The sequence below is a fragment of the Canis lupus genome, chromosome 1 (genome assembly GCF_011100685.1).
Source record: "Canis lupus familiaris isolate Mischka breed German Shepherd chromosome 1, alternate assembly UU_Cfam_GSD_1.0, whole genome shotgun sequence".
Lineage (NCBI taxonomy): Eukaryota > Metazoa > Chordata > Mammalia > Carnivora > Canidae > Canis > Canis lupus.
This window is the reverse complement of record NC_049222.1, coordinates 69963765-69982581: the sequence shown is the minus strand read 5'-3', so window position 1 is coordinate 69982581 and position 18817 is coordinate 69963765. Positions and strand designations below refer to the sequence as shown.

The window sequence follows — 18817 nt, the reverse complement described above, 5'->3', positions numbered from 1 at the left end:
AACTAGTTCATCTGTAATTCATAATACCTAAAACAACTACTTCTGACCAAGATGGCATAACACAATCAGGTTTACCCTCCCTTTTGAAACAATAAAAGGGCAAAGTATATAAAATGATGGTTTGTAAGATAATCTACTTATCAGGCAATGAAGGTCAGTGATCCCTTAGAGATGAGAAACCAACAAAGTGAGCCCTACGACTGCCCCGCTTTCATCGCTGAGAGTCTAAGCCCCTGTGCAAAGAGGAGAAACCCAGGTGGAGCTGAAAGGAGAGGTGAAAGCATCTATAGTTCACAGGAAAGAGTCCTGGAAAAGTGAAATACGCACAGAGAAAAACCCACAGATCTGCAAAGGGTTGTCCTAGAGTTTTCAGCTGAGTATAGACCAGCACATGTATGTTAGCAAACTACCCGAGGATGGAGAAACACATTCAAAAGTGTTAGAGGGAACAGTGCCCGGTGCTCATACAGGGGCAGGAGAATTGTCTGTTCCCATGAGCCAGACTGGAAAAAACCTCGAGATTTGTGGAAAACTGGGTAGAATGAATCAAAAGGTCTTACCTCAGCGGTGGGGAAAAATTAGCTTTGAACTGGTGCTGTTCTAGTCCCATCTAAAAAATCTTAGAAGCAAGATCCAAAAGGAAAAAACTGTTTCCAAGTAACTTGTGTCCCAGAACAAAGCCCAAGAGTATTTATAGGAATACAAAACTATCCAGACCCAACAAGGTATAGACTTCAAAACACCTGGCATCTAATAAAAAAAATGTTCAGGTATGCAAACAAAAAGGAAAATGTAACCCACAATAAAGAGATAAATCAATTCATCAAAGGGACCCAGAACTGACACAAATACTAGAATTAGAAGATGAGAGAATCAAAATAGTGACTATGATGGCATGCTTTATGCTCAAAACGTTAATAGAGACATGCAAGATAAAAAAAAGACCCAAGTCAAATTTACAGAGATGAAAACTGCAATGTCTAGACAAAAATAAACACTGTATGGAATTAACAACAGCTTAGACATTATAGAACAATAAATTAATGAACTTGAAGACAGCAATAGAAGCCACCCAAAATAAAATACAGAGAAAGAAAGAAAGAAAGAAAGAAAGAAAGAAAGAAAGAAAGAAAGAAAGATCGTTAAGTGTGGGGTAACAGCAAGTCATCTTATATACAAGTGAAGTCCCTAAAAGAGAGGTAAGAGGAAGACAGAGAAAAATACTTGAAGAAATAATGCCTGTTGGGGAACGAGAGTTGCCACAACCACGAAGGAAAATAATCTAGGTAATAATCTTTAAAATTTAAACTGCACAAGTATTTGAACCAACAAATTCAATTCTAGGCAAATACACAAAATAAAATTATCAGCACATAAAATTCTATATAGAAGATATTTAGCAATGTTCAAATTCAAACAAAGTAGAAATAACCTCATCAATAAAGAAATGGTTGCTGAATTACCATATGGCATACTAAGCACTATCACAAGAAAAAGCAAATCAGAGCTACACATAATGTCCTGAAAAGATGCCCATGATCTATTAAGCAAAAAAAAGGCAAGTTGCATGGTTAATATAATAATAATAGGATTCCACAGTTTATTTAAAGAAGGTAAATTCTCTGTATTTATGTTCTATTAGCACAAAAATTGGAACAAAATACCTTAGGATGAGGGTTGACATTGAATAGAGATAGATGAGACTAGTAACATTTTCTTTACATACCCGTACATTGTTTGGGAGGTTACAATGAGTGTTTATTACTTCTGAATAAAAAAAGTGGAAAAAATTAAGTAAGCACAACAACTGACTATGCATGAGCCATACAACATTATTACAAGGGCACAAGCATCACACTGGAATGCACGAAAAGAATTTTTGGCTATATATATGAAAAAATCATACTTTTCAAAGATCTTTGGTAAACAACTTCGCATCTGTTCTCTCTACCTCAAAATCAGGCAGGGCTAATTCCTAAGTTAATTTTAAAGATTAAAAAAAAAAAAAAAACAGAAACATAAGAAGGTCAATGCTCCAAGTCACATTCCTCGCCAGGAGGAAAGAAGGAACTGGAACCCAGATGCTGTCGTGTCCACTCTGGTCATGTTTGAAGCTGGCTAAAACCTCAGCTTCCAGCGGGCTCAGCGACGGGCAGGGAAGCTGCCCCAGCAAGTGACTGAGGAAGAGGAAGGCAGGGCATGTGTCCCGGTCCACTATGTCCACACACGCTGGATGTAGTGTCCAGTCAGAGCAGCTCCCCGGTTTTACGCATTTGAGCTTCTAGGTAGCCTTTCATTTTCTAAAAGGATTCCAACATTTACCCGAAAAAAGTTTGAAAAATCAAGCCTCAGAAAACACACAGAGACGGTCCCTTTAGTAACAATAATCCTGCCAATAATGTCCATTAAAAAATACTAACGGGTGAGTTATAAGGCAAAAAAAATGTCTTTGAAACTCAAATAAAACCACATCCAATCCAAACGTGTTGAGAAAAATTGTTCCTTTTAGATTCATTTACTTCTTAGCAATGGGAAATATGCTCTAATTTTTCTGACAATTAAAAATCACAAACCTAGTGGGAGACTATCTAATCTTTCCAGAAAACACCAGGAGGATGCCTGGGTGGCAGCCAGTTGAGTGTCTGACTTGGTGTCGGCTCAGGTCCTAATCTCAGGGTCATGGGCTGGAGCCCTGCATGCATGCTCAGCGTGGAGTCACCTTGAGATTTTCCCTCTCCCTCTGCCCCCCCCACTCCTGCTCTATCTAAAATAAATAAATCTTAAAAAAAAAAAAAAAAAAAACAGTGGGAGGATTAGACCAGGCTGGGAGGCTATAAAGCCAAGGAGATGTCCAAAGTCATCGTGGAGAACGGGTCCGTTGACACCCCACCCCACAGGGCCAGACCTGCTGCCACCTGCCTTACACTGGGGGTAGCCACCACCGAGGACACAACCCATCACCCCAGAATAGACTCTGCACTGTCCTTTTTTGTTCAAGTTGCTGGCTCCTGATTCAAAGCCAAGACCAAAGCAAGATTGCGTTTCCAGCACCAAAGCCAACTGCGGAAGAAGGAATGTGACATGGGAGAGAATGGGGAAGAGTTCAGATGCTGGGCAGCTACAAAGGGAAAGACAACAGTCCGGCGTACACATGTGCTAACATGATAAGAGTGCGTTTATCACAACTACTGTTATAATTAACTCATCAGCGTTGGTTCACATAATGAATCATAAGCAGGTATGTCTTTCCTCAACTAGCCTGTCCGAATAGCTTTGGCCCTCTCTGTTGTGGCATATCCTCAACCGTTTTTTAACAGACCTACAGAGTTAAAATATTAGGCTGAATTATGCAAAACTGTCATTTTTATGGATCAAAAATAGTCAAATACTGGCAATGTCTGATGGCTTGACATATGCCATGGGGGACTAATGGACTAAGTTCCTAGGATCTGACTGAAGGGATCAGGGCATACTTTCTAAGTCTTCAAGTTTTTGAAGGATTATCATATACAAGAGTTACTGATAGTGACTCGGCAACATGTTCATATCAACCCAGAAAACAGAAATGGCATGAAGGTGTGAAAGCAAAAATCTGTTTCTTCTTTTATTTACTGATCACTTCCCAGGTATGCCAGGTACCGTCTGCTTATGACCGCGGACATGGCCCTGCTTTCGCTAAGTCTTAGGGACAGAGCTGGGCCCAATAAAGAGGACTCAACAATGTTCAGAATTATCAAAAACTATAAAAGATACAAGGAAAGAGGTTTTGTTAAGAGAAATTAAAATGGTAGGTATTTGTATCGTTCATTACTACCTAGAGTAGTTTTCACATTTTTTTTCATATAATAATCTCATTATCAATTGATTGTAAAGATACAATATTTTTCTATTTACTGGTTTCACTTACTTTAAATTTTGACCCAGCAGTTCTCATTACTCACTGGGCCTGAAATCTTTGATAATGGAGAGCCATCCATAATACTGCTTTAAATAATACTTGTCACAAAGCACAGATAATTTGTTATTAATGTGGTTTTCCAGTACAGTACATTCTCTAGGGAGAAAGAAATAGGGAAAAAAGAAAGTGTCGCCTTCTTTTGGAAAAGTATTTCTTAGTGTTGTTGTCCCCCGCCCCCCCACCGCATTAGCAATATTATCTATTGCTTAGCCAGACTACAGGGTAATGGTTAGGGAAATATTCTTGAGATTAGAAGAGTTTTTGAAAGAAGAGTTTGTGAAAACCACATGTCATTTTTCATCCACGTTAACTCATGTTCTGGAGGAGAAGCTTATGAATAATTTAAGAGATTGTTCAATTCCTCCTAGTACCACAGACATTCCTCCAAGCACTAAATAGAAAATCACACAGCAAATATATCAGATACCCTTCAAAAGTCAGCGAGGAACACTTCCTAAATAGTATAATTTACCTCATTGCTAAAGATGCAAAACATCTGAAGAACCATTTCTTAAAATGTATTTTAAACACTAAGAGACTTGGCTGTATAAAAGAATACTGAGATGAATAATTTTTTGAGATGAATAATTTAATAAAGAAACAATATTTTGTAATCCTAACAAATACAGCACAGTTTTATCTGTTTGGGCGAGTTTGTTTGTTTTATTCAGCAGACATTTATGGAGTATGCTAAGTACCAGGAAGTTTTTCCTGTTTTTTTAAATTTTAAATATACATATTTTTACATAGGAGATTTTCTTCAAGTGAACTCTTAAGTATGTAGCAACGGGACGCCTGAGTGGCTCAGCGGTTGAGCGGCTGCCTTCGGCCCAGGTCATGACCTCGGGGTCCTGGGATGGAGTCCCACATCTGCCTCCCTGCAGGGAGCCTGCTTCTCCCTCTGCCTGTGTCTCTGCCTCTCTCTCTCTCTGTGTCTCTCATGAATAAATAAATAAAATCTTTAAATAAAAAAGTATGTAGCAACAGTAAATTCATATGTAAAATGTAAAGAAATTGCTAAAAGTTCTCTGAAAATAAACCACAACAGATCAATTTTAATAAAATCTTAATTATATACACTTTTTAAATTATATACACTTTCTTATAAATTTTTTTCCTTTTTTTTTTTTTGCTATTTTTCCCTGTTTCTAACATGGTGAGGGATATTTATATGATACCATGATATATGAGAATAATCACAAAGGTTAATTTTTTTTATTGAGGTGTATAAATGAGATTATTAATAAAAGTAGCCTAGAATATGAAATATAAATTAGGTAGTCCTAATATATTCTTTTTTTCTAATATATTCTTAAATTTAAATATTCTATTTCAGATACACCAGAAATAATAAGTTGGATTTTAGTTTTAAGAAGACCAATCTGTGATGGGACAATACACCACAGGACAGGAGGTGGTAAGGTCTTCCCATCTGGAAGATACTTCCATATACCCTTGTAAGTTACAGTAAAACTATGTCACATATAATATGAAAAATCTCGATAGAATTTTAGAATCACTTTTTAGCCATCTAAAATTTTAAATAAAAGTGATACAACTGTTTTAACGGTTATTACTATTTAAAGGATTCTTGTTTCCATGCGCTACTTAAACTGTTCCATTTTTAGATGTTTTAGTAAATCACCTGAACTCTATGCTTCAACATAACGGCTGGCATAATGTTGAAATGAACTTCAATTTAAAATTTTTATACTCATCATTTTAAGCAGGTATTTCCAATCGATTACTTGTAAAACTGTCAAATAGAACTTTAAAACATTTCATTCTTAAAAGCAAGTCTTTAAAATTACACCTTGATGCCAGAGGAATCACATTCATTCCACTGCAGTTGAAGAAAGAGACTCTGGGTGAGCATTCTAACACCAGCCTAGTTCTCCTATTATTCAACTTGTGTTCTTGGACAGGTCACTTGCCCTCAACAGTGAAAGTGATGAGGCCATTACGTTTGATCTCACAGGTCCCTCTACTTATCTTAACAATGAGCTAGTCCAAGTGAACAGTCAGGGAATGCTGGTGCATCATCCATCAGGGATTCTATTTTTTTTTTAAGGTGTTCTTTATTTATTAGAGAGAGAGAGAGAGAGAGAACAAGCAAGGGGAGGGGCTGCGGGAGAGGGAGAAGCAGGCTCCCCGCTGAGCACAGAGCACCAGGCAGGGCTCGATCCCAAGACCCCAAGATCATGACCTGAGCCGAAGTCAGATGCTTAACTGACTGAGCCGCCCAGGTGCCCCTCCTTCAGGGATTCCAGACACCAGGCCTGGATTTTACTGTCATGCGAAGATTTAGACATGAATATAAACAAGGGAAGAAAGACTACATAAAGTTAAATGTTCTTTCAACTGCACTTTTATGTTTACATCATACATTTTTTCATTTGTTTACATATCAATTTAAAAGATATTTATTGGATCTCTATTACATAACAGGCTCTGGGGACACAAAGAGGAAAGATTCCCTCAAAGAGCTCTCACTCTAATTGAGAAACACTGATTCCTAAACAATCAAATACAATGAAATATTACATTTTCTACCATAGATATCCATCTATAGAATACAGGGGGGATTAGGGGAGAAAATAGTCATTTCTATTTTGAAGAAATCAGAAAAGCCTTTATTTTGGAAGTAATATCTGAAATAAGTTGTTTTTTTGTTTTTGTTTTTTTAGATTTTATTTATTTATTTACTTGAGAGAGAGAGAGTGCAAGCAGGGGGAGGGGCAGAGGGAGAAAGCAGCAGACTCCCTGCTTATCCGGACTCAGGCTCCCTCCCAGGACCCCAGGATCGTGACCTGAGCCAAAGGCAGACATTTAACCAACTGAGCCACCCAGGTGCCCCATGAAATTAGTTTTTTTTTTTTTTTAATTTTTATTTATTTATTTATTTATTTATTTATGATAGTCACAGAGAGAGAGAGAGGCAGAGACACAGGCAGAGGGAGAAGCAGGCTCCATGCACCGGGAGCCCGATGTGGGATTCGATCCCGGGTCTCCAGGATCGTGCCCTGGGCCAAAGGCAGGCGCTAAACCGCTGCGCCACCCAGGGATCCCTGAAATGAGTTTTATAAAAGATCAATAATACAGTCTGAAAAAGAAATTTAAAAAACAATTCCATTGATAGTAGTACCAAAAATAATAAAATACTTAGTAATTAACAAGGAGGTAAAAGACTGACAACTACAACATATTGCAGAAAGAAATTAAAGACAAAAGTAACTGGGAAATGGACATCTCATGGTCATGGACTGGAAACCTTAATGCTGCTAAGATGGCAGTAACACCCAAAGTGATCTACAGATTTAATGCAATTCCTACCAAAGTTACAGTGACACTTTTTGCAGAAATAGAAAAAAAGTCATCCTAAAATTCACTGGAATCTCCAAGGATCCTAAATAGCCAAAAACTATTAATAAGAACAAAGTTGGAAAGCTTACACTTCTTTGTTTCAAAATTTACTACAAAGCTACAGTAATCAAAATAGCGTGATTATACGTGTCAGAATGGTTAAAATCAAAAACAAAACAAAACAAAAACAACAGGCGTCGGTAAGGATGTTTAGGAAAAGCAACCCTTTTGCACTGTTGGTAGGAATGCAAACACCTGCAGCCACTGTGGAAAACAGTGTGGAGGGTCCTCAAAAGCTAAAAATGGGATTACCCTATGACCCAGCAATTGCACTATTTGATCTTTATCCAAAAACACTTATGCAAAAACACTAATTCAAAAGTATGCATATACCCCTATGATTATTACAGCATTATTTACAATAGCCAAGATATGGAAACAGCCCAAGTGTCCATCGATACAGGTAAATGGGTAAAAAAATATGGTATATACATACAATAGAATATTATTCAACCATAAAAAAGAATAAAATCTTGCCATTTGCAACAAAGTAGATAGAACCAAAGAATATAATGCTAAGCAAAATAAGTCAGAGGAAGACGAATACCATATGATTTCACTCATATGTAGAATTTAAGAAACAAATGAACAAAGAAAAAAGAGACAAACCAAGAAACAGACCCTTAACTATAGACAACAAACTGACGATCCCCAAAGGGGAGGGGTAGAGGGGAGGGGTGAGCTAGGGGATGGGGACTGAGGAGGGCACTTATCATGATGAGCACTGAGTGATGTACAGGACTGCTGAATCACTATATTGTACACCTGAAACTAAAATAATACTATGTTAACTGCACTGAAATTAAAATTTTAAATATAAAAAAAAAAAATCCCTCCCCTAAAAAAAGTTTACAGATAGGCTTAAATAATGAATGGACAATATACAGTGAGAGAGGAATAGAGGGCGTGCACGTGCACACACACAGGTGGCTGAGGGGAGGCAGCGGGTGGGGAGAAACCAGCAAGATTTCGAGCTCAGGCCAAGTAGGATGCAGGGCTCCCACCCTGAGATCAGGATCCGAGCAGAGGCAAAACCAAGAGTCAGCATTCAAGCAACTGAGCCACCCAAGTGCCGCCAGAGTAAATCTTAAAAGTTCTCATCACAATAAAAAAATGTGTAACTATGTGAGGTGATGGATGTTAACCAGACATATGGTCCCATCTTTGGGGGAAATGACAGTCAATGTAAGAGAAAGTGCAATGTTCAAATGGACATCCTAAAAACCTTCCACTTTTCCTTGTGTGAGAGAAATACACTTAGAATCTTCTATCATGCTAGCCAAGGGCACTTTCCTCATTAAAAAAAAAAAAAAAGATTTGCAAGAACTATCGTAATTCTAGCAGGCTAAATTTTTAGCAATCTCTCAATCTAATACACATCTTAACAAAATTATATTTTTGCTGAAATAAAGGAATGAGATCACATATTCATTTCTACACAAAAGCTTTGCAGTGCAATGTCATTATTGTAGGATGTGGAGAAATGCCATATAAACGCATAATTTTCAAAATCTTCTTAGCTCTATCAGCTCCTGTGTACTGCTAAGAAAGGAGAAAGTAGGTTCTGTTTTATTCTGGAAAAACAGGATCTCTCAAGGTCAGGCTAGGAAGCTGACAGACACACAGAGCTCTGAGGCCACACACCCTGCGTGGACACTATGGGCAAAGATGGGCCTAGTGTCTTCAGCTCACTGGCATCTACCGGGAATAACACTTGGCAGCAACGTACCTGTATGCATAGTTCAAGTACTGATGGTAAAACACATCTATTCAGACTGTATTAGTCCAAAATACAGAATACATGTCTTCAATTTTACATTAAAAATTCTAAATTATTCTTTATCCTGCAATATTTCAACAATAAGCTAAAATATTAGAGTCTAAAATTCACTTCTTTTTTCATAACAACTATATAATTTAAAAACTTGTTTGAGGGATGGTCATTAAGGAGGGCACATGATGTAATGAGCAGTGGGTATTATATAGACTGAGGAATCGCTGACCTCTACCTTTGAAACTGATAATCATTTTATGTTAATTTAATTTAAATAAAAAAAATTTTTTGGAGTTTGTTTCTTTTAACTTGCAAGTTTTAAAACTCTAAAAACTAGGTAAATCAGACTATTCATGAGTTATAATGTTCAACTACTTTTCAAGGTAATTTTACTTCATAATATGAACTTAAACTTCTTTATTAATACTTTAATAACTAAATTTATTTTCTTTAAAAATTCTGCTCTTCCACTAAGTCAAACTAGCTCTACCTTGACAATTTTGAACAAATAAGATTTTAATATTCTTTTATCGGCATATACATAAACATAGTTTATTACAGTTTTAAGAAATGTAGGGCTCTGGTCAATTCTAAATGTAGAACTATATCATTTGAATAAGTAGTTTATAAAAAGGACACAAAAAAATAAAAATAAAAAATAAAAAATAAATAAAAAGGACACAAAGACAAATATTACATTATTTACTGACACTGAATAAGTAGTTTATAAAAAGTGACACAAACATTACATTATTTACTGACACTGTTGGACTAAAGCAATACTAATCCTGAGGCATTTTTGTCAAAATAAATCCAATAAAGTGAAATATTGACAAAAATTCCCTGTATTGAACACTGTATCTGAACATTATATATGTGGGGTATTAATCCATATATTCACTAAACTTCAATGAAAATTTTCCATATACATATTTAAATATTGATTTCTTATAAAAGTGCATAAAAGTATAATCAAAAGCAACAGTATAAAATACACAAGAGATTAAAAGCAAGCATAACAAGCAGTGATTATATGAGGACAGAATGCTATTCTCCCTCTATTTTCCATTTTTGTAACGTTTTGTTTAAATTTTAGAAAAGTATATATATATTTTTAAGTAACAGTCTCTCACATTGAGAAAAGAATTACAGGGGCAGTGGCCTTTCCTAAAATGACAAACCAACACCCTTGGGCTCATAGTCATACGAAAGCTGGCAAGATCTCACATTCCTCAGCATACAATGGATCTTTCATCAATTCTGGAAACTGCCTTTGTGAGAATATTTGCTAAGAATGGATGGAATTCTCAATGTTGCAAGCACCCATTGAATTATTTAAAAGAACAATGAATGAATGACTAATTAGAAATGTTTCTTGAGATCAGGGATATTTATATTCCAAAAGAAAAAAAAAACCTATACCTAGCATTTTCTCCAGAGCAGTTAGGAAGAACAGATTAAGTTTGTTATCTGTGGGCATTGGATCCCAAATGCTCTGCTCTCAAAACTGTTAGAGTTGCCTTTTTCTTGACCAACTAATAATTTTAAATCCTTCTTGACTCAAAAATATTGTTTGCATGTTTGTTTATATGTACTTTGCTCTACAAAAGAAAACATAACCAACAATAAAATGAAACTTGATCCTCACAATGTCTCCCTTAACCCAAAAAGAGATGCCCTTTTTTTTTAAAATTATGTATTTATTTAAGTAAGCTGTATGCCCAGTGTGGGGTTTGAACTCACGACCCTGAGATCAAGAGTCACGTGCCCTTTAGACTGTGCCAGCCAGGCACCCCAAGAGATGTACTTCTGAATGGGTAACTATAAAACAACATAAAGACAATATGACCCTAAGTAGAAAAAAAAAAAGTATGTCTCAAAAAAAATCATACATAAGGTTAAAACCACTTAAAAATACATATACTTTGGGAGAATATAAGGAAATAATAAACACTGACTTCAGGATGATGAAGGATGGCCATATAATGGATTAATGAAAAGGATAATACAGTTAAATTATTACCAGTGTCCAACTTTTGTTTTGTGGACTTTGTTTTGTGTGTTTTATTTGGTGGTGGATTTCCAGGTGATTATGATACCATTTAAAAATAGATGGATGGATGGCCAATAGATTGACAGATAGACAGGTAGATAGATGGATAAAGTTAAATGAGCATGGACCAATGATGAGTCTGTTACAAACCAAAAATCACTAAACCTGAAATGAAAGGACACGAGATGATGTGACATGATATGAAAATAAAAATTCTTTACAGCATGTAGATTAACACTCAAACTACAATCTGTAGATCAACTCAAAAGTCATTCATCCAGATTTTGTAATTTTCTGCTTCTACTTCACTACATACTTTCAATTGTGCTACATGAAGTAACCTGTGATACCTTCTAACATCACCAAAGGACCTCCTGCTCCGAGTAGCACCTAAACAGAAAGTGGGGAAAGTACCACAGAGGAAAATGATGCTGCCTCACTCAGGGACTCGGGGACTCTCTGGAACGGGGTGGACAAGTCCCATAAGTCTCGGAATAGGCAATCAGTGATTCTTATCCATACTGTCAATACTTACTTAATGCCAAATATATGTCAAATGTCATGAAAAGCACTGGAATTCTGCAGACTTACGATCAGGACAGTCCTAGCAGATACTTAAGTCCAGCCCATCACCATCCAGACTGCCCAGAGTCAAGATATCCTCAGGTCGAAAAATCAAAATAATACAGTCACTGTGGAAAACAGTATGGAGGTTCCACAAAAAATCACAAAGAAACACCATATGATCCAATAATTCCACTCCTGAGTATTTACCCAAAAAACAAAGACACTAATTCAAAAAAACATACGCACCTCCATATTAACTCCAGCATTATTTACAATAGCCCAAATACAGAAGCAACCTAAGGGTCCATCAACAGGAAGATGTGGTATATATACACCAGAATATTACACAGCCATAGAAAAGGTGGGATCATGCTATTCGAGACAACATGGACGGACCTAAGCATATTATCCTAAGTGAAATAAGTCAGACAGAGAAAGATAAATACCATATGATTCTAGTTATAAGTGAAATCTGAAAAAACAAAACAAAACAAATGCATTAACAAACAAAAAAGCAGAATGAGGCCTCTAAATACAGAGACCAAAACAACAGCTGCAGGAAAGGAGAGCGGTGGGAGGTTGGGCAAAGTGGGTGAAGTGGTGGGAGACACAGGCTTCCAGGTATGGAATGAGTAAATCAGGGGACGCCTGGGTGGCTCAGTCGATGAAGCGTCCAATTCTTGGTTTCAGCTCATGTCATGATCTGGGTCGTGAGATTGGGCCCTGCAACGGGCTCCCCACTCAGCGGAGTCCTCTCCCTCTGCTCTTGCCCCCAACTCTCTCTCTCTCTCTGCAGTGGATCAATATTTTTAAAAAAAGAAGTCATGGGAATAAAAGTCACTGCATAAGGGATAAAGGCTGTGGCTGTAAGAGGGATGTACCGGGTCAGATGGTAGCTACACTCGTGGTGAACGTAGTATAAACTTATCAAATCACTATGTTGTGCACCTGAAACTAATGGAGCATTGTGCGTCAACCATACTCAAAGGAAAAAAAAAAAAAACTCAAGATAACTTTCAGGTGCTTTATTTGGCTGCTCACCTACACATGCAAATACCGAAGCAGCTCATTGCTAGCGTAAGGTTATAATGGCTCTCCAAAGCTAAAAGGCGTCAAACGTCTACTAAGAGAATTGGGGATGGGAAAGAGATTGCTTCCTCAATACAGGAGATTTCCCATGGATTTGCTACTGTTTTGCTTTACCTGCTATCTCCAAAAGCGGATTTATGTGATGTCCTTCTGCCAGCTTCACAAATCCAACCTGATTTCCAAAAGTGTCAACCCCTTGAAAGGGCAAAATCAACTCTTTTCCTTGGAGGATTTCTTCTACAAATGGTTTTAATTCCAAAAGAGCACCGATACCACTGGGAAGAGATGATATATTTTTAAGTAATGAAATATATAAAACCAAACAAGAAACAATCAGTTTTAGAAAGATAAGTTTTGATATTTGTTCTAATTAAGGTTCAAAATCGAACCCATGTGATTCAAATTAAACATTAATTTCCCACAAAAATTATGGAAGAAGTAAATTAAATCTTTACTTAATTGTAATTTACATTAAAGACATGAAAGAAAATACTATTTTATAGTTCACCAAGAGGTTTTTAATCAAGAAAATGCTGCACAAGCAACTAAAAAAAAATTACTGATAATATATTCCAAAAAACTTAATATCACAAAAGCTTATATTAGATTATATGGAAAGTTCTAGATTCTTATGAAAAGTACCAATATAGTAATTACTATCTGCAAAGCACTAAAACTTAATATTCATTATCTCTTAAACCATAACAGCCTTCATAATAAGATAATACTGTAACTGGATTAAATGAAAATACAATCTTCTATTTGCCAACTACAACCATCTGAGTTTATTTCTGTTTAATGTATGTGATTATAGGACTATTCTGTGTTTCAAATACTTTATTTTTCTTCATAATAACAAATGTTTACTATATGAATGAATCAAACATTATCAGATTTGGAATATTTTAAAAATTAGGATAAATTCCTTCCATCTTTAAGAGAATTCTAGTGTAGGTATGGCGTTATGAGAAAAAATTAAAATCTCACTAGATGGCAGCAATTACTCCAAAAAGAAAAAGGTACATTCTTACATAATGGAGATGGCCTTAAAATACCCTTCAGAGAAAACATCTTTATTTTCAACTAATCAGTGTGATTTGTTCACCAATAATTATATGTCAAATGTGTGAAAAGAAATTTAGGTACTTTTCTAGCTCTTTCGTATTTCTAAATTAGTTTTCATATATAAAGTCTGTAACTGATTCCATCCATAACTTCATACCGAGTTTCAATTCTTGTCAAGGCCATAACATAACGTACAATAATACTTCAAAACACCTTCGGAGAGGTCAGCATTTGCCATTGTGCCTCCCAGTCCACGTCCTAAACCCAATCTGTGCTGACTGCATCCGTGCAGAAGACACAGTGTGTGTCCCTGTCCAGCCGCGGGACGGGCCTTGGCTGCGGGGGTTAGAGCCGCGAGGGGAGGGCACCCACTCTGGCCCATCGCTCACTGATTGGGGAATTCGAGACACTCATTTCAGATGGAGGCCACATAAATAAATTAATTAATTAATTAATTAATTAAAATAAAAAATAAAATAAAATAAAATAAAAAAATAAAATATAAAATAAAATAAATAAAATAAAATAAAATATAAAATAAAATAATAAAATAATAAAATAAAATAAAATAAAATAAAATAAAATAAAATAAAATAAAATAAAATAAATGTAGGCCACACAAAAGCCTAGGGCTTTTCATAGACAGCGAATCCTACATGCTATTTTTCATTAAAAAAAAAATCTAGATAATCCAACGTCAGTCCAGTTTCAGCTTTTTCAGTTTTCTGGGTGCATAGAGCACGAAGTCCCAAGGAGACGTCACCCATCACAGAGAGGAAGAGTCCTGGGGTCTATTGGTAAGTATCACAGACTTCCAAATTCTTTGGAATAGCGTATCTTCTCAAGAATGTTTTATACAAAGACTTCTCCATGGTAAACCGAGGAGAAAGTGTACGCATCCAGGAAACGGCTCTGAAACGGGGCTTCGGCCCCGAAGGTGCGTCTGAAATTAAGGCAGGAAGCGCAGCCATTCTTCAGCTCAGCAGCTGGGTTTGGCCTTAAAATTTCTATCCCTTTCTCCCACGTTCTGAGGACAAAGGACCTGAAGTGGTGTCTGAAGAAATTCATGATTTTAAAAAAAATCTTTTTTTTTTTTTTTTTTTTAAGTAATCGCTGTAGCCACCATGGGGCTTAAACTTGTGACTCTGACATCAAGAGTCAGCCAGGCGCCCTGAAGAAATTCGTGATTCTAGAAACTGCTTCCACGCACCCCACACCCAACCCACTGGTCGATAGATCACTAAGTACCTCGATGACCATACTAGATTTTGAAAAGAACACAGACAAGAAAATGACAATACAGAAGCCAGCTTACTATACGGTATAGGATGGAAGGTAAAATTAAAAGATCAGAGACTCAAATAAATAAATAAATAAATAAGATCAGAGACTCAGAAAATCCTTCATATATATAATGTTTTACCGGGAAACCAGATCGGTTCCTCTCTCACTATCAAGCTCCCCGAGTGAAGACACATCTTGATTCTGCTCCTCCTTTGAAGGTTCACGCTGCGGGTGCCTAGGTGACCGGGTCCCTGACTCGGCTGGCTCGTCGTGCCCTGGGCTCAGGCCGCGACCTCAGGGTGCTGGGGTGGAGCCTGCTGGGCGCCCTGCTCAGTGGGGTGGGGGGCCGGGGGTCTCCTTCCCCTGCACCCTCCCACTCTCTCCCTCTCCCTCTCTCTCTGCAAGATAAATAAATCCTTTTTTTTTTTAATAAAATAAAAAATACAAGCTAACACACTGCCACAGACACTTCCCTGGCTTCCCAAACTAGTAGGAAATCTTTTGTCCTTTGAAATGCCATTACTGCTTCGTGCCTTTGGAACACGGCGGTTTGTCCTCGTCATCTGCCATGGCCATTTCAGGTCAGCGGGCATCTAATGACGGCAGCTGCATGACCCAGAGCGTAGGGGCCGTTCCTGGTTCGTCCTTTTCCCCAAGCACCTGGCTCAGGACCCTGTGCGGGCGAGGTCCAGGAGCTGTTGCTGTGGTTCCTACAACAGGCCTCGTTGGTTTCCTAGAGCTTTCATTACAGTTTTGTTGAGAAGAATCAGGGATCCCTGGGTGGTACAGCGGTTTGGCGCCAGCCTTTGGCCCAGGGCGTGATCCTGGAGACCCTGGATCGAATCCCACGTCGGGCTCCTGGTGCATGGAGCCTGCTTCTCCCTCTGCCTATGTCTCTGCCTCTCTCTCTCTCTCCCTCTCTCTCTGTGTGACTATCATAAATAAATAAAAATTTAAAAAAAAAAAAAAAAAAAAAGAGAAGAATCGCTAAGCTGCCAGTACGTGCTCATCACCTCCGAGGAGGGACAATATTCCCAGTACCAGGAGGTCGCACCAGGTCGCCACTTCACGCCGCGGAGACTCGCTGGACATTTGGTTCTTCGCGAAACTGTGAGGATCTGCGAGGAGCCCCGGCTCGGGCTGGGCCGGATGGGGGCCGGATGGGGGCCAGATGGGGGCTGGATGGCTGGGCCGGATGGAGGCCGGATGGGGGTAGATGGGGGCTGGATGGGGGCCGGATGGGGGCCGGATGGGGGCTGGATGGAAGCCAGATGGGGGCCAGATGGGGGCCGGATGGGGGCCGGATGGCTGGGCCGGATGGGGGCCGGATGGGGGCCAGATAGGGGCTGGATGGCTGGGCTGGATGGAGGCCGGATGGGGGCTGGATGGGGGCCTGATGGGGGCCGGATGGCACGGGGCCCTAACGGGCAGCCCAGCGACCCTCCCCTCACCGAGCCCCACCGTGACAACCCAGAGGGCCCCCAAACCTCCCTCAAAGCATCCTGCCTGCACCGGGACGTGGACCAGCCTGGGACGGGGGAGGCACCTGCCGTCACCTGGCCCTGCTGCCCACCACGTGCCCCTCACTGGAGGCCTCGGGCTGTAGGAGGCCATGGTGCCCAAGCAGGGTCTCTGCCCCCCCATCCCCCATCTAGGCCCCGCAGCCTCATGCTGCCTCCCTGAGTGGTAAGGGGACCGACTGGCTCCGGCCTCCCTGCTGACCAGAGTTGGCCACTTCCTAGGGCTCCTGCCTCCTCGCTGGGGCCTCACTGCGGCCTCCACTGTGGCCTCCCGCTCCGTTAGGAGAACAAAGGAAGCCACATCCGTGGGGGTGCAGCCTGGGGAGCAGAGACCCAGCTCCAAGGACACAGATGGATCCAAACCCGCTGATGACGGTGGCTCAACCTTTTCTGGTTTAAAAAGGTCTCCGGGGTACAAGCCTCCTTCCAGGAGGGAGCCCCCTCCCCTCCCCTTCCCGGGGCCCACGTTCTCCTAGGAGGACTGAGTAGGCCCTCTGGTCGGCCTGCCCATCCTCAGGGTCCCACTTCGGGGACACAGCCGGGCCACGTCCTGGGTACCCCGGTGGCGCCCCGCGCACCCTTGCTCCTCTGGCCTTGGGAGCCGCACGTGCTGCCGAAGCAGGGGCCCTGCCAGCAAGCCCCGGGCTTCCTTCCCACCCGCCCGCCCGGCCTCCGAGGCCACCCGGCAGGACACAGGCCCTGCGGCACTGTGTCTGGGTCCTGGTGGGCCCGGGGACGAGGGTGCCCACCGAGGCACCTGCTGGGCTCGCCCATCTCCGTGACCCGGGTCTCCCAGCCTTGCTGAGCCAGGGCTCCCCCAGAGTGTCCCTGCCGCCCGTGGCGGCTCCAGGTTGGACAGGACCGTGGGTCCCGACGGGCGGCCGCCCCCAGCCAAGCCGTGTCCTTCATTCTCTTGGGAAGCGACAGGCGACGGAGAAAACGGGAGCGACTGCAAGGTGGTAGGACTGCTTCTCCAGAGAGCTAGAACCCAGAACCCAGGCTGAACCAGAACCACACGGAGGGTTACCAGGAAGGAGCCATGACATGCGCCCGCAAGCATCCCCAGGGGAGGGGAAGGCCGAGGCCCCCCACCGCAGGCTGGCGGCAGCGGCATGCACTAGAACTATTACGGTCCCCGTTTCCTCAAAAAGCGCATGATTCGCCCTGAACCAGGCAGCCATTCAGAGGTGGTTGGGCCGTGGCTCCCGACCTTTACCAAGAATCCGAACCTGCGTGGTCAGCCCCAGAGGGCGTCCACGATCAACGCAGGCAGCAACCACAGACCCAGGGCCACTATTTGACGACAGTAACAGAGTTTAAAAGCCTAGATTAGAAGGAATATTTGCATTGCTAATTCCGCACATTGACTATTAACTGAAATAAATTATAACAAAGGATGTTTCCTCAGAATTTCAGCGCCTCTTTGGGTTCTGCTATGTTCACTCATACCAAAGTAATAATCTGGAAAATGATATTCGAGGAAGACGTAGTACTCACAGGTTGACTTCATCTTCGTTTAATAGCTGCATCACCAGCAGGGTTATGTGAAAGGAGCCGTCACTGGTCATGGCTTTGGCTAGTCGCTCATCTTGCTGGAGTATTGCATTTTGCAGGATCTTAATTCCTCTCGTAATCTAATCGCACACACACATATATACACAGAACAGAGGTTAGGTAAGCAAGATTTCCTAAGACGACACGTCAGTCAAGAAGAAAAATAAGCAACGACCAAAATTAGAACGATGTCAAGATTCCTCAACTCAACAATGCTTAATTACCTATTTGTTCTCAAATACCCTGGATAAAATGAATTTTGGAAGCTTAATAGGATATATAAGTCTTGAAGAATCGTGCAATCCGTGTCCATCTTAAAAACATCAAACCTACGGGTGCCTGGGAGGCTCAGGCGGTCAAACACCTGATGCTTGATTTCAGCTCAGGTCCGGATCTCAGAGTCATGAGGTCGAGCCCCATCTGGGGCTCCGTGCTGAGCAGGGCGTCTGCTTGAGATTCTCCCCTCTCCCTTTGCCCCTCCCATTCTCTTTCTCTCTCACACACACACAAATAAATAAATAAAGCTTTAA

General features: G+C 40.4%; 1 protein-coding gene across 9 annotated transcripts in view; it reads right to left on the bottom strand.

Annotated features, from left to right (window-relative positions):
• AKAP7 (A-kinase anchoring protein 7) overlaps positions 1 to 18817 on the bottom strand; it is a 127327-nt gene that overhangs the window by 76938 nt on the left and 31572 nt on the right. For all 9 annotated transcript variants that reach the window (XM_038526791.1, XM_038526792.1, XM_038526794.1 and 6 more), the window contains exons 4-5: positions 18231 to 18367; positions 12979 to 13139 (exon numbers count right to left, since the gene is read on the bottom strand). In XM_038526791.1, coding sequence (XP_038382719.1) covers positions 12979 to 13139; positions 18231 to 18367 — 298 coding nt within the window. The remainder of the gene's footprint in view (positions 1 to 12978; positions 13140 to 18230; positions 18368 to 18817) is intronic.